Raw genomic sequence first — 17,774 nt, 5'->3', positions numbered from 1 at the left:
ACGCATCTCGAGAACCACAGACAACCAATCACAATCACAATCACAATCACAATCACCATCACAATCATCATATCAAACAACTAATTACAGCACATCACCAATATCCCATTATGGGACTAATACTGAGTAGGAAATCCTACCCGGAAAGCACAACAAGCGCATTTATATCTACAAATGTATCAAAACGCCTCTTCTACGAATCCTCCTCCTATCATATAGCACATAAGGACTACCAATTACTTACTACTCATAAAACCCCCAATCTCTAAATTAGGGTTTAATCAATCCCAACAAAACATTATAAAAATTGTATTAAAAGCTTACCCTCGACGCAAGGAATCCAACGATACGAACTACGACACGAACTGACCGTCTGAACTCCGGGAATTGCTAAGAATGCGATTAGGAAGATGAAGCGGCTGCTTTCTTTCTTAAACAGGTTTTAGGTTTTGTAAAAGTGAATTAAAACAATGACGAATATGTTTAAATACCTTAATCGCATAATTAACAAAACCCGAGAAAACTCCCCGTAAAACCGGACACTCGATCGAGTACCCAAGGTACTCGATCGAGTACCCCCTTACTCGATCGAGTACCCCAGCTACTCGATCGAGTACCCAACAGGTCAGAAACTATCTTATTTCGCAACTTGCCCATACTCGACAGAGTAAGGGCTACTCGATAGAGTACCCCAAGACATATAAATACGGAGTATTACATCAACAACCTCGTCTTACCAAATCGGTGGTAACCCGTCAAAACTGGTTGACCGACCTCATTAGGAGTTGGCCATAAGGTGTTGGCAATGTGGCCCCCAAAACTGGGAATCACGTGGGGAAACATCGGACCACCCGGAACACGATCGGAAATCAACCAAGAGACATCCTTACCCGACTTCTTGTTCTTCGGAGCCACGACACTACTAGAACTATCATCCGACATCCGCTGAAAACGCCCCTCCTCATCCCGTCTACGGGGCACTTTACGCACTCGCTCAGCACCCGCCTCCTCCTCTCCTATCACATCACTGGCATCGAGCCACCTCCTCCAATCGCCCCGCGATCCCACAACTGGGTACTACCATCTCCAACCTCAGACTCAAACTAGAGCCCCTTTCGAGCTCGAACGTGACGGTCTTTTCCTCCACCGGCCATCTATTCAAAAATAACAAAAACGCATTGATTACTTAAATTAATAAAACAAAAGAATTTATAAAAATAAGTTTAAGTAAATTAAAAAATTAAAATAAAACGAAATATCCCCGAACGGGGTTTATTAGTAATAATTAATTATTATTTTACGAAAACAAAACGAGACGGAAAAATAAATTTTAAAAAAATTAAAAAATAAAATAAATAAATTTACAACGAGTTCGCCATGGACGAGGTTTATTATTAATAATTTATTAGTTTTTAACGATAACAAAACAAGACGGAAAAATAAGTTTTTAAAAATTTTAAAAAAAAAAAAAAAAAATTTACAACGAGTTCGCCACGGACGAGTTTATTATTAATAATTTATTAGTTTTTAACGATAACAAAACAAGACGGAAAAATAAGTTTTTTTAAAAAAAAACAAACGAGAAATTCAAAAAAAAAACACGAAAATGGGCTTGGACGAAGAACATTTTCGTCCAGGTCCAGGCCCAGACGAAAATGTTTTTCGTCCAATACCCACAATGGACGAAGAACATTTTCGTCTGGCTTGGACCTGGACGAAAATGTTCTTCGTCCTAGCCCAGGTTTGCTTGTTTGTTTTTTTTTGAATTTAGCGATTGTTTTTTTTTTTTGCAAAATACGAGTAAATCCGATTCAAATCAAGGCATTTATCCTAATTCCGTCTACAATAAAGGCATCTATCCTAATTCCGTCACAAATTTACAAACTAAGAAAATACTAAAAAAAATTAATTACAATCACATACCTTGTTGAATGTTTGAATTTGATGACGGAAATGATGCGGTTGAAACGGTTTTTTGTTGTTATGTGAGTCGGGTTTTTTTTAAAAAAAATTTGAAGTGTGAAAGGTTTATTTTTGAAGAATATGAAAAATATAAGGGGAATGTGAGGGAGGGGTAGCTTTGGAAGTTCATTAAAATTGTCGACGATAATTAGTAAATTGTCGACGATCTTTAGTAGCTAGGTAGTTCATGTATTCACCATCGTTTACACAATGGGCTTTTTTTCCAGAAGTTTGCGGGCTTCGTGGCTTAGTCCATGTTTTGTGTCATACAATTGGGTTGGCCGTTGGCAGGTTTAAATCCTCCTTTCAAGTGCCATTTGAGTATTTGACCCACGATTTTCTCAGCTTTATGTAACACTCCCTCCATTTCATTTTTATTATCCTCTTTTTATCAAAAAAAAAATTTAAATTAATTGTTATCTTTTTATATTTGACATATGCTAAAATAAGTGAACTACCAATATTACCTCTAATCTTTTAACTATCACTCATTCTATCAAAATGACATTATCTTCATCCTTTCTAACTAAAAAGATTAAGTAGTCATTTTATCTTCATTTCTTAAATCTTCCCAAAATTATGACAATAAAACTGGAATGAAGGGAATAATTTTTTTGTCAACAACTCTCCTATAGGCCGTTTTATAGCATAGGACTGACCAATAAGAGAATAGGCCAAAGTAAACATTTGATTATATTTATATTTTAATTTTATTTGATAATCCGATATTTTTTTATGAATACCGACACGTTTAAATATGCAAGTTATCAATGTAAGATATTAAGTTATAAAAAAAATGTATATTACAACCTTATTAATTAATTTACTTGAACGTTTTGGTATTGGACTAGTTCTATGCATAAAAAATAGTCTTAAGTGAATAATTGGTGATGATTTTAAAATAATACCTTTATTAGATTAGATTTATCATGAAGATTATCTCTCTTTCCTTTGAATGTAGCCCAGAGTCATTCTCCCATAACTTAAGGTCGTCAAGTTATAATAAGATGAATAAATTTTGTCCATTTTACTCAACATAATTAGGCTATATTCTTTTGCACTTAATTTTAATTCATTTCAGTTCAGTTCTATTCAGTTTAATTTAGTTAAATTCAGCTTCGAGCCCAATTGAGCTCCATTAAATTCAATTTAGTTCATTTCAGCATTTTCAACTGAAAACAACCGCACCTTAGATTTCTAACCAAACCTACAACTTAACGAACTACCGACACTTTCATTAGCAAGTGAAGTCAATGAGACGAAGGTCAACCCAGATTGACACTAATTTAAAAAATTATTCTAAAAATAAGGTGAATTTTATATGGGGTTGACAAAACATCAGGCTAAAAAATGTCTTAAGATGGGTCTCATACAATGTCCAGAAGTCTAGGACCTAAGCAAATAACATGTTTAGTGATCCTTAATTCCTTATACATAATACAATAAAAATGATTATATTGTGAAGTACTCCGTAAGAAATTAAATGTAACGGTCTAATTTGAGATTCGCAAAAAATAATAATTGTGCCTTAGCATCTCCAATGGTTCTTTAGAAAGGTCTACTTGCAATTTTTACAAAATAATAAGCATGTAGCTTACCATTAGAGATGGAAAAGTGAGATGTAACTTGCAAGCATGGTAGCTCTACCAAGCTACATGCTTGCTTTAGAAAAAAAATAAAAGGTAAATTCTTATTGGAGGACAACAAATACGTGGGACCCGTACAAGCTACATACTCCCTCCATTTTTTATCACAAAATCTCATTTGTGACGGATATCATTTCCTCTCACAAAATACCTATGAGAGGTGAGTGGGGAAGCACATGGGGGGTGCCCCACCTTGTCTTCTCTCTTTTTTTGTGAGAGGTCTTCAGCTTGTGACGGGATAAACCCGTCACAAACAAAACGCTTTGTTTTTTTATATATGACGTTTTGCATTTACGAGGTAAGCCTTTGATTTTAATATTTACAAAAATATATTTGTTCAAAAAATATAAAAATGGTACCATTAAATCCTTACGAAAAACTCTTTCATATGAGTATACATATCATAATATTTAGTCTTATATTTTAAAAGATATTGAAGAGAGAAGGAAGTGTCTCGAAATATGAGAAAGTCATATATAAAAAAATAGAGGGGGTATATTATAGTTTGCCATTAAAGCGGTACGTTGCCGGAAAGCCGCGTAGCTTTAATAATCGATATGACAAACCAAGCTACAATGCATTGGAGCTGACCGTTGGAGATGTTTTTAAGATGTTGAAAAATGATTTAGTTTCCAGATACAAAAATAAAAAGGTAAAGTTGAGGGATCTAAGCAAAAATCCAGGTCATGACCAAGCAATTGACCTTTTGCTTGGGAATGGTCCAAAAATCCATTAACTTAAAATTGTTTTCACTGAAAAAAAAAATTATAACAAAAGTATATTCAAATTATTCATAAATACTCACGAGTTGATAATTTGTTTTCAAGACCATACCTTTCCGTGTTGATTTTTTTGTTAGGACCACTAACTAATACCACAATAAAATTCTCATATTAACATACAAACACACTAAAGTTAGCAAAAAATTGGTACTCCATACTAAAAAAAAAATTTCAATTGGGATTCTCTCCATTATTTATGCCTCTCTTCATTTCCTTCCATTTCTTATTAACGTTCAAGATTTCGTTTTGAAACTATCCAGCGGTTGATTGTTTGATGAGTTGGAGGATGAATAATAATTTACTATTGTTGTATTAGAGGAAATGGAGAGGATCCATACTCCTAAATTTTCATCCTATAATATACTTCCTTCGTGCTAATATTTATCGGGCTTTATTCTCTATAAAAGATTTTTTTTAGATAGAAATAAACAAATTTTTGAGACCAAGCTAGAAACTATTGAACTAATATATTATAGGTTAATATCAATAAGGGTGGTCTTAATAGTAAAGAGTCCACATTTTAGTCATAAAGTCAGATATTCGATTTTTATTGAGTTAAAATATAGTCCTTTTAGTAAGCGAACTATCAACACCACTTTAAGTCTTCACAAACGTTAAAGTTAAGAGGATACTTGACAAAAGATAGGGTTTGGAATTATTGTGTTAATTGTATTGACTGCACAACGATACATTATATACTCATACAACCCTAATCGGTTTAGGAAACCATATCGACCCATATAACATATTTACCATAAAACAAGATATCCAACTCATATACTACGACCACCGTATAACACTATATTCCGTAACACCCTCCTTCAAGTCGGAGCGTGGGGATCAAACACGCCGGACTTGGACAATAAAAACTCAAACTGACGACCACCAAGAGCTTTCGTGAGAATATCAGCAACCTGTTCAGACGTATGAACATACGAGGGGCAAATAACACCATCATTAATAGCGTCGCGTACAAGATGACAATCCACTTCAATATGCTTCGTACGCTCGTGAAACACAGGATTACGAGCAATAGACAACGTTGACTGACTATCACAAAACAATACAGCTGGCCGAGCAACTGGAATACGGAGAAAACGAAATAAACCACGCAGCCACTTAACCTCACAAGTAGCAGCTGCCATTGCACGATACTCAGCCTCAGCAGATGAACACGCCACTGTAGGCTGTTTCTTCGTCTTCTAAGAAATCGGACAGCCACCCAGAAACGCAAAATAAGCTGTTAAAGAACGGCGAGAAAGAGGACAACTCGCATAATCCGCATCACAATAAATAGACAACTCCAAATTATTGTTGATGCGAAACAAAAGACCCTGACCATGACACTTCTTCAAATAACGAACGACTCGCAAAGCAGCATGTCAGTGAGACAAGCGCGGCTGCTGCATAAAAGATGGCAAAATATGAACAAGGTAAGACAGCTATGGCCGGGTGATAGTAAGATAAATAAGACGACTAACCAAACGACGATACTTCTCCGGCTCAGTTAGCAACTCATCATTAGCCAATGCCAACCGATGATTTTGTTCCATTGGAACGTTTTCAGGCTTTCCACCAATAATACCTGTCTCTGATAAAATATCAAGAGCGTATTTTCGTTGACACACAAAAATACCAATCGAATTCCGGGCAACCTCAATACCCAAGAAATATTTCAGGGCTCCAAGATCCTTCATATGAAAACACGTATTCAAATATTCTTTTACCCGGACAATAAGAGAATTATCATTACCACCAAGGACCAAATCATCAACATACACCAGAATGTAAACAACAGCATCACCTTTAGCATAGCAAAATAATGAGTAATCGGATAGACATTGCACAAAACCAAACGCGACAAGAGCAGCGGATAACTTAGCAAACCAACAGCGCGGAGCCTGACGCAGCCCATACAAAGATTTCTTTAACTTACACACTTTACCTGGTGTGTCGGTCGAGTAACCAAGAGGAAGACGCATGTATACTTCCTCCTCCAAATCCCCGTGTAAAAAAGTGTTGTGCACATCCATCTGATGCAACTCCCAACGACCAGCAGCTGCAAGAGCTAAAAAAACACGAACTGTCACCATCTTAGCAGTAGGAGCAAAAGTTTCATAATAATCAATCCCAGCTTCCTGTTTGTTACCAAGGATAACCAAACGCGCCTTATATCTCCCAACAGAACCATCAGCACGTAGTTTCACCTTATACACCCATTTATTACCGATTACTTTCTTACCAGAAGGAGAGTCAACAATCTCCCACGTGCCGTCCCGAACCAGAGCATCCACCTCGGCCTGCATAGCCTGACGCCACTTTTCACTCCTCACTGCTTCATGAAGAGACTTAGGCTCGACATTATCATCAAGGTTAGTCAGAAAACAACGATGCAAAACTGAAAACTGATCATACTTTACATAATGTGCTAAAGGATAAGGCATACCTGACGAAGATGAGACATTCGAGCAAGACATGCGATCATGACCTTCAACGGGTTCAACAACACGTGTTGCACCTGTAACGTACTCATTCTCATCATATCTCGACCATGGAACATGAGGCCGCTTGCCCCGACCCAATTCACCCTCAACTTCGTCCGCACCGCCATCACTCGGACCCGCATCACCACTACCACTCTCGGGTTCCTGCGTGGTCTCAATCACGTCACCTCCAGGCACCCCTCCTTGAGTCACTGACTCGTCACCCGAGGGCCTACCAACATCCGGTCCATCACCCAACAGTATTTCCTCATCATACACCACATCATCATACACCTCGTCATTCGCTCCAATATTTCGAGACAACAAGGAATCAGAGGCACGAAACGTAAATTCTGTCTCATCAAAAACTACATCTAGTGACACAAAAAATTCTTTAGATTCCATATCATAGACTTCCCATCCCTTTTTACCAAAAGGATACCCCACAAATACACAACGATGACTACGGGAAGCAAATTTATCACCGTCACGACGAGAATGCTTCACAAAACAGAGACATCCAAACACACGGATATTATCATAAATTGGCGGTTTGACAAACAATATTTCAAATGGCGTCTTTCCATTTAACAAAACGGACGGGGTGCGATTTATTAAATATCCTGCAGTTAACGCGCATTCACCCCAAAAAACTGACAGGTAAACCCGACTCAAAACGAAGAGCACGAGCAACATTCAAAATATGATGATGTTTTCTCTCTACCCTCCCGTTTTGTTGTGAAGTTCCGACACAAGTGGTTTGATGCATTATCCCTTGTTCAGCAAAAAATGACTTTAAGCAAGTAAATTCTGTTCCATTATCCGTACGAATAATTTTAACATCAGTGCTAAATTGACGTCTCACCATGGCAACAAAATTTTTCAAGAACTGTGACACTTCACTCTTTGCTTTAATAAGATATACCCATACGGCACGAGAAAAATCATCCACTATTGTCAGAAAATAACGACTACCACAAGAAGAGGGCGTACGATAATCACCCCACAAATCACAATGAATCAACTCAAAAATACCAGTAGCTTTATTATTACTAACAACAAATTTCTCACGCGTTTGTTTGGCACGATAACAAATTTCACACAGCTTACTATCATGACTATTATTCTTATGACTAATAAATAAATATCGCACTATTTTCTTGGAAGGATGACCCAATCTACGATGCCACATACCAACCTCATCACCCCGCTTCGACCCATACACACGTGTTGTTGAACCACGAAGCAGATACAACTGGCCGCATTGCTCAAGCGTACCAATCTTCGTCTTCGATGCGCGGTCCTGTATAACACAAGATGAATTAGTAAACTGAACAGTACAGTCAAGATCGTTGCTTAACTGATAAACCGAAATAAGATTGCACTCAAACTCGGGAACAAAGAGCACATTATTCAAAACAATTTTGCCTCTTAATTCGACTTTTCCTTCTTCGACGGCCTGTGACGATTTCCCATTCGGTAAAGTCACTGGACATGGCTTAATTTTACATACATCCTTCAATAAATGCCTACTACCTGTCATATGATGGGTAGCACCCGAATCTAATAGCTAAAGTACATCATTATCATTCTTACCAGACATCCGAGAACTCGAGGCACTAGCATTATTAGCTTTGGCATTATTTACGTATGCATCCCACTGCTCCTTAGGCACGCTAACGAACTGCTCTTTATTCTCCGTCGTCTCATCACTTCCTTGTGCATGATTTGCTCCACCGCGACCAACACCATTACCGCGACCTCGACCTCCACCGCGTCCACCACCATAGCTCTGCCTGCTTCGCTCCTTCCATCCCTTATGATACCCAATTATATCAAAACAATTCTCTTTAAGATGCCCCCACCTGTTGCACTTCTCACAGCGAGGACGAGCATCATTGTCCGAGTCCATCAACCGTAAATTAAAGCCGACATTGTTGGCTGTTTTCGCAACAAAGCCAATAGGCTCGGACCTGCTATCACCACGGGAACCAGAGCTGCTGCCAGTGTTGACTCCATGCACCCCTTCTTCTTGAACAATAGCAGCATAGGCGCGGTTAAGGGACGGAAGAGGTTCCTGCATCAACAAATTGGAACGAACAGTATTGTACTGAGAATCGAGTCCCATAAGAAAATTGTGCACCTTGCCTAGCTTCATCACGCTTCTTATCCAATTTGCCCTTAATGTTTCACTTGCAACCACGACATTCACACGTGGGATTTCGATCGTATTTATCGAGTTCATCCCACAATTTTTTCAAGCGACCATAGTACTCGGACACGGGCTCCTTCTCATTCTGCCTACACGACTTGATGGAGCCTTTGACACGGTGAAGCTTCGGTCCATTACTCTCACTGAACCGTTGCTCAATATCTTCCCACAAAATTCTTGCATCATCGACATACGTTATCGTTGAACCCAACCCGGGTTCGATAACATTGAAAATCCAATTGACTATCATCGCGTTTACCATGTACCAATCTTCACAATCCTCCGACGTATCACTGGGCTTCTTGATAGTACCATCAATGAATCCCGTCTTCTTCCTGGCACGTAGGGCACCACGCAACTTCACAGACCACTCGTCGTAATTATCACCATTCAACATGACTTGTACGACTTTATCACCAAGTTTATCGCCTGGCCCTAGGAAGTAAGGACTAATGGAGGTTTTCTTGTCTGATTTGGACGCGTCTCCGTCTTTCGTCATACTTGCGAACGAAAAAACTCTACCGGCGACACACTTAATTGGCTCTGATGCCAAGTTACGAGGATACTTGACAAAAGATAGGGTTTGGAATTATTGTGTTAATTGTATTGACTGCACAACGATACATTATATACTCATACAACCCTAATCGGTTTAGGAAACCATATCGACCCATATAATATATTTACCATAAAACAAGATATCCAACTCATATACTACGACCACCGTATAATATAATATATTCCGTAACAGTTAATGGTCTGTCTTACTTAGTCTAGAAATATAAAAAAAACCACCTTTAAACCTAAACATTACGGAGTAATGTAGAAAAAAACAACATATTATAGGTTTTTTTTTTTTTTTTTTTTTTTTTTTTTTGATGACGAGGAGGTTGGATCCTCCCGATCACAGAGACCCCCCCCCGCTGCAGCGCGCTGTACGTGTGAGTTCTTTCCCGATGATTATTCCCTCTCCGGCGTCGTCCCAGGAAAGTGTTCATCTAGGAATCGAACCCGGGACTCATGCAATTCCTCCTTGAGCTGCTTTGATGCTACTGCCTAATTCCACTAGACTCACACATCTTGGGTAACATATTATAGGTTAATTAGGGAGAAGCATGGCAATCAAAGTTAGGTGGAATGCGCGTTCAAAGTTGGCATGTACCCTACACCAATAAATTTGGATTGAATAGAGTCAAAGACAAGAATAGAAGAAGGTTTTAATATTGTTAATTTGTCACGTTTTCTGACCAACACACTTTACAAATACTTTTACTAAATTATGGTACAGAATTTGCAAGCCATACCTCGATATTTTATGAGGGTCGGTTACCACTTAAATTATCTAGAAAGCAACTAGTCTTGTCTAAGACGTAAGTGTCTCTTTTAAGTTTAAGAAATGTTAAATATCATTTCACATAAATATGTAGGATAATTTTTTTTGCTTTTATACTCTTCATCTTATATAAATACACTTAACTCAAATTAAAATTAAGACAGATAAATCCGTCTTAAAAAAAAAAGTTGAGTTTGGGGGAAGCTATTCATGTAAATACCATATTGTCGTTTCCATTATTGTTTCAAGGGAAGCCACATGCATTTGTCGGATTGGAATCTTAAGGTGGAAGTTTCACCATCATCTCTCCACCGTGCATGCATGCATGCATGATTGCATGTCCACAATAATAATGATGATATTCTAAATTAAAACGTCTCCAATTTTAATAAATTTCTTCTTTGGCATATTACGTACACGATTGTTTAATATCATCTGCTCCATAACCATTATCGAAAAGTATGTGACTTATTATTTAGAATGTTTTGTGTATGACGACATTTGCCTCAAATAAATCCATTTTATAAGAGTAAATTATAAATTACTCCCTTATAAGTTGCACTTTTCTAAACTTACTCCCTTATAAGTTTTTTTTCTAAAATTACTCCCTTAAGTTGAACTCAGACCAAAAATTGCTATCAAGCTAGTTCTCGGGTGAAAAATTAAGTAAAGGGACGAAATTGCCCTTTGAAAAATTACCCAGTCCATTCTCTTCCTCTTGCTCTCTTCATTCTCTTCCTCGTTTCCTAGATCCACCTTACCACCACCGCACAACCTCCACCACCGTCATCACCCCAACTACCTCCAGGCTTTCCGACGACTATACCAACCGGCCCCACCGTAAGTCAACATAAATTCAAAACGCTGGATCTACCAAAACGACGCACGTACAAATTCAATAAGCTAATATCTCCGGCGACGTTGTCGGCAAAATTAAAGCTCGAAACTGGTTTCGTCACTATTTTTCGTGGTTGAATCGCTGAGGACGTCGCTCTCCGGTGGTGGTTGTTATCGGCAAAAAACGCAATTGGGGCAAGAAAGAATAAATAAAGGTGGATGCAATGGTGAGGTTCTCATGAGGGAGAAGGGCAGATGGTGGGATGTCGGAGAGCAAGGATGGGGTGGCGACTGGTGGGGTGTCGGAGAGCAAGGATGGGGTGGCGGCTGCTAGGGCAGTTGACCGAGATAAGGAGGAATATGGGTGGGTGATTTAACATAGGGTGGAGGAATCACAGGGGCATTTTCGTCATTAGTTTAGAGAAATGGAGGGAAAATTCAAAAAGAGACGGAAATACACCCCAGAGTTCGAAAATGGTAGCAACTTTTGGCCTGAGGTCAACTTAAGGGAGTAATTTTTTAAAAAAAACTTATAAGGGAGTAAATTTAGAAAAGTGCAACTTATAAGGGAGTAATTTATAATTTACTCATTTTATAATTTGTAAGTACAACCTACTCCGTATTCATTACAGAAAAGGTCATATGTCGACTAGACACAATATTCGACTCACAATAACGTGTTTCTCGATATGCTGAGGCTGTTCCAAAACGAATATGTGCAATGGCATGCATATTAGACAATTTATTTCAAGTGCGTATAGATTAATTTCAAAGTTAAATAGAGAATTGGTAGAGAAATATGCAATTATAATAAACAAGCCAAGTTACGTATAAGTTGAATTCCATACGTAATAATTATAATTATAATTATGGGGTTGAACAAACCACCGCCTTCCAAATGGAGGATAAACAAAGTTTAGATCTATAAAACATCTCCTCAACAAATCTGGTATTATGTAGTTAATTAATTTTCCACTAATCTCACTTTTATTCTTTCATTATGTTGTATGTCTGTCTTTTTATGCCTACATTTTACTTTTCACTAGTTATTTTTGCTTAACATGTGCTAGTTTTAAGTTAAATCCGTACAAAATTATATGGATATGGCAAAATGTATATATTAAGATATATATGAACTGTAAAATTTTATACACTAATCAATACTTTATTTTTTAATTTACGAAAAGAGGAATTGAATTAACAAATTAACCTTGGTAATTAAGGCTTTATTTGAAGTGGGGAAGCCACCTTAAATTATGAGGATTGAGGACCAATCATAGCAAAAAAAAAAATGATGTTTTAATATAAAGAAGATTAGTTAAGCTTAGAAAAATTTCTAAGAAATTTTCTTAAGATTTACATTTTACTCCCTCCGTCCCGGTCATTTGTTGTTCTTTGGTTTTGGCACAAAGACCAAGAAAAAATGAGGGGGTCAATTACTAAATGACAAGCGGAATAAATCTAGTGTGAATGATCAAATTACTCATTAAATTCATTCTTAAAATAGAAAGGACAACAAATAATTGAGACAAATAAAAATAAAAAAAGACAACAAATGACCAAAACAGAGGAAGTATATATGATCAGTGTACCTCCGTTGTTATCCTACTGATATTGAACACTTGTACAAATAAATAAGAGTGTGAGTGTTCAGATGAAGTACCAAAAAATTACATTATAAAATCACTTGAACAAATAAATAAGAGTGTGAGTGTTCAGATGAAGTACCAAAAAATTACATTATAAAATCACTTGAAACGAACTGAATTAAATGGAGTTGAGCTGAACTTAATGGAGTTAAGGTAAACTTAATGCAGTTGGAGTAAAAATTAATTTTATGAAGAAATAATCTTATAAACTAAACTTATAGAACTGAGCTTAATTGAAATGAGCTGAAATTAAGTCAGAAAAAACAATGCCGAGACACACAGTAATGCTGCTTGTTAACCAGGTTTATGAATTACTCCGTAGCTTACAACAATAGTAAGTCATAGTTAATTTGTGCCATGGAAAAGTATTGTTTTCTACTTAAGAGTCAAGGTTCTTCTGCAACTATAATACTCCCCGTCCCGGTCATTTGTTGTCCTTTTCTATTTTGGGGGTGTCTCAGTCATTTGTTATCCTTTCTATTTTAAGAATGAATTTGATGAGTAATTTGATCATTCCCACTCAATTTATTCCATTTGTCATTCAGTAATTGACCACCTCCCTCTTTCCTTGGTCTTTGTGCCAAAATCAAAGGACAACAAATGACCGGGACGGAGGGAGTAAGTCTAACCTGTAATCTGAAGTACTCCAATATAAAAAGAAATAACCCGCTGTAAAAATGAAGGAATGAAAGTAAATAAGCATTTATAATAGACCTTATATATTCATCTCACATGGCTGAAATGAATTTAACAGGCTAGCTTAATATAATTACAGATGCTGAGCAGCATCACAAAAATGTCGGTTCTAGTGAAAATATCCATAACGCTCTTTAACGAAAAAAAACACTAGAAAACTAACGACAATAACCATTTATTAATTATTATGATTATGATTAATTTCTACGATAGTACGAGTACTGTTGTTTTGCACTAGAGTTGCTGCTGCTGGAAAATTGGGAGTGAATTCAATCCCAGCCAGGCATTGCCGTTGACAGGCTTTGCTGCACCTCCGTCAACACCATCTCCACATAAGGGCGCTTTGCCAACAATCCTAAAAATACCGAAACCAAATAGGATATTAGATGCATGTTTTATGTATTTAGGTATAATAATTCCACATAAAAACGAGTTCCAGGCTACATTTTAGCTACATAATTAAACGACTCTTTCGGATTATATTAACATGAAACCGTCTTTCCAAAACACTATTGTTAATGTTGTCAGCATTACCAATTTACCATACATAATCGGGCAATTAGTAGGACGACAATGAGATACTCTTAGTCGTCGTCTACAACATCTTATTCATACCACTTCATCATGACAACGCACCGAGAGAAATAAATGCGAACACATGTAACGATGGTCTCGTGCATCTCGCACATATTATTTTGAAGAATATCTACGATGTGTCAACATTCCAAATGGATAGAAGTTCATTTTGAAACAGATATTCAATTCAAACTATAGTTCTCATCCACAAAGGTAGAGAAAAAAATCACATGGGTTATCTCAGCCCAACTCCTGTCATGTGTGATATAGAAGCCAAGGTATCATCCAATCATAGCCGCGACACAAATATGACAATTAATAAAGGTTTTTTAAACACCATGACCGCATTTTACTGTATTTTAAGGCAATATTGGTCATAACTTAAGCTATTAGACTGATTCCCTAAACCACAACCGTGATCAAGTAGGAGCTCTCTGTTAGAATACAAAACCGATCAGGGACTCGAACCATCAGCTTAAGCTTTTAGTTAAGATGATTTCTTGACATGGTATCAGAGCCAATATGACCAAAAGGTCACACTTCAAGCCCAAAGGACATTCGTGTGAAGGGGCGTGTTAGAATATAAAACCGATTTTGGGACTCCAACAATCAGCTTAAGTAAGCTGCTTTTGGTTGAGATGGTTTCTTGACCCTGCCAACCCCTAAGGCCCTAGCGATGTTAAAATTGAAGTTAGTGAAGGGGGTTAGTAGGTCCGTCGCCTCGTAATGAAGTACGAAGTAACTTTTTCAAATATCACCCATAGAGTTTTCAATCTATGCTACGAGTCCTTAACATCAAATTTTGTCTACGTCACTACGCAGCAGACCCGTGATTAAGATTCAAAGATTTATAGTTGATCTACTATCTTTTGTACTCGATTTTCAAATATTAGGGGCCCAAATACATAACTTCAAATATAGGAAAAAGTTCCATAAATTGAGGATCACACATATTGCTTGATTTTAGTAGTGAACAGTTGTACACGACACATAAAACATGAAGGTGCAAAAAACAATTGCTTACCTATCCTTTCGTTTCTCTAGAAAGCGGTGAAGTGAGGCCTTCCTAGCAATTGGAAGATCTGCACATCAGAAACTAACATGTTTAATTTCAACCTACCAAGCATTTAGCTTCTTTAAATATGATCTAATCATCATCGGACTTACCAGAAGCAACACGCACAGCAGGTTGCGACACAGCAGCAGCTGCGGGGATGACATTGTTACCAAAGCTAGGAGCACCCACAGTCAAGTTTTGGGGTTGGCTCAGGCTTGGGATGGGGTTTGGGTTTGGGTTTGGGTTCGAGTTTTCATTAATGCTTGCCTTAGGACTAGGAACAGGAACTGGGGTAGCAGGAGTTTCGACCTTCCTCTTTTTAAGGCTGGATTCAAAACTGCTTGCCAGGTTCATAACCTCAGTTGCCTTGTCGGCAGGCAAGTCGTTGAACACGACGACTTGTCCTCCATAGAAGATCGTCATCTGTGCAGCCGGTGGCTCTGGAGTTGCACGCTTGTTCACACTGTACAAAACAAATACGAGTACCACTTAGACTCAGCGCGCTTATGCTCAACCAGGCTAGCTTATCCAAATCCTTGGTTCAAAACCCGTCAGTATCAAGGCCAAAACCGTTTTTCACATAATGGTTCTAAAATTGAGCTACAACTCTAAAATACGATTCTAAAAAAAAACCCCAATAACATGATTGCCAATTTTTACAACAAATTTAATTAGTTCAAAATATTTTGACCCTACGAAAACGTTTCTAAATTTATACTCCTTTCGTTCAATTATTCTACTCTTCTGGGGAGTTATTTTAATCAATGGTAAACAAATAATTGGAGCGGAGCGGGTAGTTAAGTAAGTATACCAAAAAATATATGCCTCAAACATTTCACACATTAAGTCATTAGATTCTCCTCGACTTTATTCCAAACACAAAAGCATCAACCAATTACTAGCTTTACATTTTTATTCTTCGAGAAGGATAATTTAATCAAAGTTAAATAAATGATTGAGACGGAGAGATTAATTCTCTGTTTCGCGGGTTTTGCCAATTTGGCTTCCTATATTACAAGCAAATTAACTAACCAACGCCAACTAACAATCAATCAATCAATGAATAAATTAAATTAAAATATAAATAAATGAATAAAAATGAACAAACCTTGAATTAAACCCAGAAATTTGCGGAAAAAGATCAATGGTACGACCAACAGACCCATCATTAGAATCCTCAGCTTGTTTAACCGGGAACAAATTCATAGTTGATGCACCTATTTTATTTTTTCATGAAAAAGAATTAGTAAGAAAATATTTGACTTTATAGATCTAAGAATAGTATTAATTCATATATAAATAAATCGACTTTTGTGAGAGAAAATGATATCCGTCACTCCAAAATGACGGATACGTATCATCACAAATGAGATTTTGTGTATATAATAAGTATAGCTGAAAGTAATAAAAACGTACCACGAGAGGTGTCAAGGTTGTTGGAAAAACCAAGAGCGCGTTTTTCCTTAACATATTGACTTAACAAATTGCAAGTTTGTGAAAAACTCATTTTTTGTGCTAAAGAGTTGGACATGTTTGATTGATTGGTTGGTTTATTTGCTTTGTAATATTATGCGTGATTGATTGATTATTAGAGAGGTGTAGTTTGAGTTTGATTTGTTAGCATAGTAGGGGAATTGAATTTATTGGAAGGATGGGTGTTCTTGAGAGAATGGGAAGGTGGGTTTGCTTTTGTTTTGGTGTGATAAAAATAGTTTAGAATGGCTTATTTAGCACGAGGAATATAAATGGATGAATGAGGTGAGAAGTTGGTTTGTGGGAATCACAAGGTGGGTGTCTTTTTATAAATACTCATTCAAATATTAAAATAAAAAAATTTAAAAAAAATTAAAGTATGGTCGTGACTCGTGGTATGACTCATGTAAGTATGTAACATACCCAATCGACATAGATGATGATCTTAGGGCTATGATTATCAGTAAGCTCTTTAGATTATTTACATTGAATAGGATGAACCATCTTCTTAACACAATCTCTTATTTAAGAGGATGTCTCCTTTAGAGCATGTACAATAGAGAGGATTTACCCTCCTCTTAGCCTTCTCTCTCATCTAAGAGGAGGTCCTCTCTATTGTAGAACAAATATGGAGTGTCCTCTCATGGTTACATGTCCTCTTAGAAAGAGGAGAGGAACACGTCTTCTGTTTTTAGAGGATATGCAATCTTGGCCCTTGTGCCCACTAGTCATCCATTATCTAGCATATGACATACTCCCTCTCATTCAAACCAAAGGTAACACTTGCTTTTTGGTACTATTTATGGTCGTAGTGAATCTTTGATATTATTCTTAATCTATAAGATAAAATAAAGTATGATAGATCTTGTTTGATTTATCGTCATGAATGCAATAAGAATATCAAATTTTTATAATTTTTAATAACCTGCAACTAAAGATATTCGCGTTGCAAAATGTGTCTCGGTAAGTGTGATAAATCAACTGTTACCATTGATTTGAATGGGAGGGAGTATAATTTATTTCTTTTTTATTTTTTGGGTTAAAAAATTTGGGAGATGAGAGGTAAGA

The 17,774-nt window shown here is 37.0% G+C and overlaps 2 protein-coding genes across 2 annotated transcripts; both read right to left on the bottom strand.

Moving 5' to 3' along the window:
• Positions 1-9,062: 9,062 nt before the first annotated feature.
• On the bottom strand, positions 9,063-9,584 carry LOC141595586 (uncharacterized). The gene has a single exon (XM_074415553.1). The coding sequence runs from the start codon at positions 9,582-9,584 to the stop codon at positions 9,063-9,065; it is 522 nt and encodes a 173-aa protein (XP_074271654.1).
• Positions 9,585-13,582: 3,998 nt separating this feature from the next.
• On the bottom strand, positions 13,583-17,010 carry LOC141597126 (protein TIFY 10a-like). Its single transcript, XM_074417477.1, has 5 exons — positions 16,650-17,010; positions 16,342-16,450; positions 15,344-15,696; positions 15,201-15,258; positions 13,583-13,955 (listed from the first exon to the last, which is right to left on the bottom strand). Exons 1-5 carry the CDS (start codon positions 16,762-16,764, stop codon positions 13,835-13,837), a joined length of 756 nt encoding a protein of 251 aa, XP_074273578.1. The 5' UTR covers positions 16,765-17,010; the 3' UTR covers positions 13,583-13,834.
• Between the last annotated feature and the right edge of the window lie 764 nt (positions 17,011-17,774).

This window comes from Silene latifolia, chromosome 8 (assembly GCF_048544455.1).
Source record: "Silene latifolia isolate original U9 population chromosome 8, ASM4854445v1, whole genome shotgun sequence".
In the NCBI taxonomy this organism is placed as follows: Eukaryota; Viridiplantae; Streptophyta; class Magnoliopsida; order Caryophyllales; family Caryophyllaceae; genus Silene; species Silene latifolia.
Note: the sequence above shows the minus strand (reverse complement) of the source record. Positions and strands in the feature narration are given on the sequence as shown.